General features: G+C 39.9%; 1 protein-coding gene across 1 annotated transcript in view; it reads right to left on the bottom strand.

Moving 5' to 3' along the window:
- Lmln (leishmanolysin like peptidase) overlaps positions 1-4,685 on the bottom strand; it is a gene marked incomplete in the record, with an annotated part of 84,584 nt that overhangs the window by 47,544 nt on the left and 32,355 nt on the right. Inside the window, 2 exon segments of the mRNA XM_029566175.1 lie at positions 1,490-1,607; positions 3,757-3,825. Coding sequence (XP_029422035.1) covers positions 1,490-1,607; positions 3,757-3,825 — 187 coding nt within the window.

Raw genomic sequence — 4,685 nt, 5'->3', positions numbered from 1 at the left:
AGATCTGTTCCTCAGGGGTCACATGGGCTTGGCTCCTTTCTTTTACCAGTTTCGCCTAGTTCTACCAGTCTGGTACTTTTAATTACTGTGTGTCATGTAGATAAATCTTGGGCAAAGACCAGTTGTTCTCAGATAAACCTTACCTAGACACATATTTCTTGATCTGTTAGGTATAATTTGTCAGTAGGTTGTAGGAGTAATATGGTTCCCTCTGGTTCTCAAATATAGCTAGATATTGTTTATCTCTCGCATTGTCTCACCCCTCCATCATGGTTTTCCCACTTAAGGTGCCCCCATTTCCCCCCTTTCTCCCTTACTAATACCCTTCTCCTATGGTCCTACCTCTCTTGAGCTCCTTCTTTCCCTTTATCCCCTAGGTTCCTTGTATACCCTCCCCCCCCTTAAATTAACCCAATTTTTATCCATATCTCCCTTATTAAGGCCTGTTTCCTACTGTTCTTCTCTTTCAGGTTCTTTCTTTTCCTTTACCTCCCTGTTTCCTTTCCCTTATCCTGGTTCCTGTAGTTACGTCTGGTTACATACTCATTTATCAGTTCTGATGTCCGTATAGTTCCAGGTCGCCTGGAACACTCAGTATGTAGACCAGACTGGCCTTGAACTCACAGAGATCCACCTGCCTCTGCCTCCTGAGTGCTGGGATTAAAGGCATGTGCCACCATGCCCAGCTCTCTTTTTTTTTGGAAGCGGGGGGCAAAACGACAGGGTCTCTTGTAGCACAGTCTGACATCCTGCTATGTAGCCAAAGATGATCTTGAACCCTTGAGCTTCTTTCCTTCACCATCTGAGGACTGGACCACAGATGTGCTCCACCATGCCCAATTTATGCAGGACTAGGGACTGAACCCAGGGCTTTGTATATGTGAGGCAAGTATTCTACCAACTGTGATATATCCCCAGCCTCCACTGGTTTAGATATCACATATACATAAGAACATATTTTCCATTCTGTGTTTGGCTTACTTCAGTAAGCATAATGTTCTCTAATTCTATCCATAATGTCATAAATGACAAAATTTCCATCCATTTTAAGGGTGCATAGTGTTCCACTGTGTATATGTACAACACATTTTGTCATTTATCTACTGATGAACATCTCGGTTGATGCCATAACTTGGCTGTTCATGAACATAGCTGCACAAACACTGGAGTACAAACATTACTTTGACAAACTGATTTCGAATCTCATGACTAAATATCCAGGAGTAGGCCTGGATAACCAGGTAATTCTATTCTAGTTTTGTGGGGTTTTTTTTTCTCTGTTGCTGAAGTTTTTTGAGACAGGGTCTCACTGTGTAGCCCTGGCTGTCCTGGAACTCACTATGTAGACTTGGCTGGCCTGAAACTCAGAGATCTGCCTCCCTCTGCTGCCCGAGTGCTGAAATTTAAGCATAAATTCTTAAACATCAGTAAAACAAGGACCATAATGAAAGAAGGTGTCCCGTGAGACACAAAGCTCAATAATACTCACAACAACACGCGGTGTTACCAGGAGATAGACAGTGTGACGAACTATCTTATTATCTCGAACGTTCCATAATCTCTCCACTTCTCGAACTACTTTATCACTCCATTGATATAATCCAAGACTGTAATTACAGAATAAAAAATTATTTTTGCTCACTACAACTTTAAATGCAAAAGTATTTATGAATATTAATATAAAATTGAATATCTGAAAGCATATCATATCCATGTAAAGTGCTTAGAAGGATTTTCTTTGTTTTTTGAGATAGAGACTCACTATGTAGCTCTAACTGGCCTGGCACTCACTATGTAGACCAGGCTATACTCAAACTCAGAGATGTGCCTGCCTCTGCCTCCAGAGTCCTGGGATCACAACCTACACTACCACGCCTGGCTTTATAAGGATTTTCTAACAGCTTCTTTCAACAGCATTACAATATCATTTTGTAGATAAAGAGGCGGAGGCTTAGGAAAATGAAATAAAATAACTTGCTTAAATTCACAAAGTAATATGGGCTAGGATGGCAATGGGTTAAATGCATCGTTTTTTTTTTTTCTCCTTCAAGGTGCTGGAGATCCTACACAGAACCCTGTAGATCCTAGGCAAACACTCTGCCACTGAGCTATACCCTCAACCCTCAATCACTCCCTTCTGACAAACTTATTACAAAAAAAAAAGCAAAAACAAAGCAAAGAGACACACCCCAAGCACATAAGAAAACTAAATACAAAATGCCTTATTTAATAACTGCATTGAAACTGGTTAGCCATCAAGGAAAAAAACTTAAAATTCTTACTTCATACCATCTACAAAATTAAATCCAGAAAGATATCAGGAAAAATAGCAAAATAAAGATCTCTGGAAATTCTTTCATGGAGTCAATTAGTTTGGCCAGTATTCAACTATGCACTACAAGAAACACTGCTTAGATTCAAGGACATAAACTGGTGGAGAGTTAAATAATTTGAAAGACATTCTATGTAAGCAGTTCACTGAAGAGGGCTGTAGTGGCTATAGAAAGTTTAGAAGAAAATTGTTAGAGACTAAGAATACAATGGTGATAAAAGGGTTAACTACCATAAATATAAAACAATTCTAAGCATAGGAGCACCTTACAAAAGAACCCCAAAATATCCAAATCAAAACTAAAATTCTAGACTAGGGACGTAGCTCCTCAAGTCTGTACAGTGCTTAATCCAGGTTTGATCCCCAGCACAGCATAAACTGGGTGTGGTGGGGATCCTTGGCTACACATCAGGTTTAAGTCAGGCTGAGATACATCAGACCCTATATCTGGGGGGTGGGGGAGAAGGGAAGCAAAGTTCTTTTTATATTTATTATACATCTGTTCATCTCCTCATGCCTTAGAGAGTTGTTGTTATTGTTTTTTTTTTCTTTTCTTTTGAGAGAGAGGGTCTCACTTTGTAAACTTGGCTGGCCTGGAACGTGCTATGTAAACCAGGTTGGTCTTAATCTCACAGAGATCCATCCCTCTGTGTCTACCTCCCAAATGCTGGGATTAAAGGCAGGTACCACAATACCTGGCTTGAGGGTATTATTTTTTAAAGGAACAGTTTATTTTGGCCTACAATTTAAAAAGGGGTATAGTCCATTACTGTGGGGAAATCATGGCAGCAGGTGTGTGAGGCAACTGGTCACAATGCATTCATTCTTTTTATTGTTTTCTTTGGGAAGGCAATGTTTAAATACAGTGAACAAAACCAGCAAGAACATAAAAAGTTTTTTGCTTGGGAAGGTTTCTTGAGCTCCTTCCTAATCTGTAACTACTGTAGAGGATTTGGCAGATTGCACGTATTCTGTACGGGGCTACACCAATCAATCAATATTGTGCTTTTTTTTTTTTTTAGTACTATTTAGTTTTCAGTTTTATGAGCACATTGCAATTTGTTTGTTTTTCTACTTGATATATTTTTGAGTGGTTTGCATTATTTGGCTATTAAAAATAAAATGGTCACAAATATTTCCATATGCATTTTTTATGGACACAAGCCTTACTTTAGACATTTATTTATTTATTTATTTATTTATTTAATTTATTTTTGGTCTTTTGGAGACAGGGTCTCCCTGTAGCCCCAGCTGTCCTAGAACTCACTACGTAGACCAGGCTGGCCTTGAACGCACAGATCTGCCTGCCTCTGCCTCCCGAGTGCTGGGATTAAAGGCATACGCCACCACACCCGGCAAGATATCTTAATATGTCTGTGCAGAAGGGGGCACTCATACAAACAAACAAAAAAAAGGGCAAATACCTAGAGTTAAAAGGTGGGAGACCATCTGCAAACCTGGCAGTCAGAGGATTTCCATCTTCATCATGATAGTAAAGTGGGGGTAAATGCCCCCGTTACAAGGTAAGTCCTTTTGGGGGCAGTTTTATCTTTTTTGAGACAGGGTCTCCCAGTAGCCCCAGCTGGCCTGGAACTCACTATGTAGACCAGGCTGGCCTTGAACTCACAGAGATCCACCTGCCTCTGCCTCCGGAGTGCTGGGATTAAAGGCGTGTGCCACCATGCCTGGCAAGATATCTTAACATGTCTGTGCAAAAAGGGGCACTCATATCAGCATCAGGCACTGCTTCTCCAGAAACTTCTCACACACGTTACCTGGACAGCAATTAAGAATGTTGTATGATAATTTTAAATTTTAACTGAATGACGTAAACTTTTTTTTTTTTTTTTTGAGACAGGGTCTCACTATGTAACCCTGGATGGCCTAAAACTTGCTATATACACCAGGCTAGCTGAAATCTCACAGAGTTCCACCTACCTCTGCCTTCTGAGTGCTGGGGTTAAAGACACAAACTGCCATGCTTGGTGAGACATAAACATTTTTATTCATTTATTTTGTGTGTATGAGTGTTTTACCTGCATGTATGTAAGTGCATGTAATGCCTGCGGAGGCCAGAAGAGGGCATTGGAGCCTCTGGAACTGGAGTTATAGATTGTTGTTAGCTGCTAAGTAGATGCTGGGAACTAAACCTGGATGCTTTGCAAGAGTAGCTAGTGCTCTTACCTGTTGAACCATCTCTCCAGCCCCCAAACATTTTTCCTAAAACGTTTTCTAAGATACAATACGTATTTTAAAATGCTTTCAGGATAAAACGTATACACATCAAAACTATGATACTTCCAAGTATACATATTATAGAGTTTATATTATATATATTATATATCATATTATT

This window comes from Nannospalax galili, unplaced genomic scaffold (assembly GCF_000622305.1).
Source record: "Nannospalax galili isolate Female #2095 unplaced genomic scaffold, S.galili_v1.0 scaffold598, whole genome shotgun sequence".
Classification (NCBI taxonomy): Eukaryota; Metazoa; Chordata; class Mammalia; order Rodentia; family Spalacidae; genus Nannospalax; species Nannospalax galili.
Note: the sequence above shows the minus strand (reverse complement) of the source record. Positions and strands in the feature narration are given on the sequence as shown.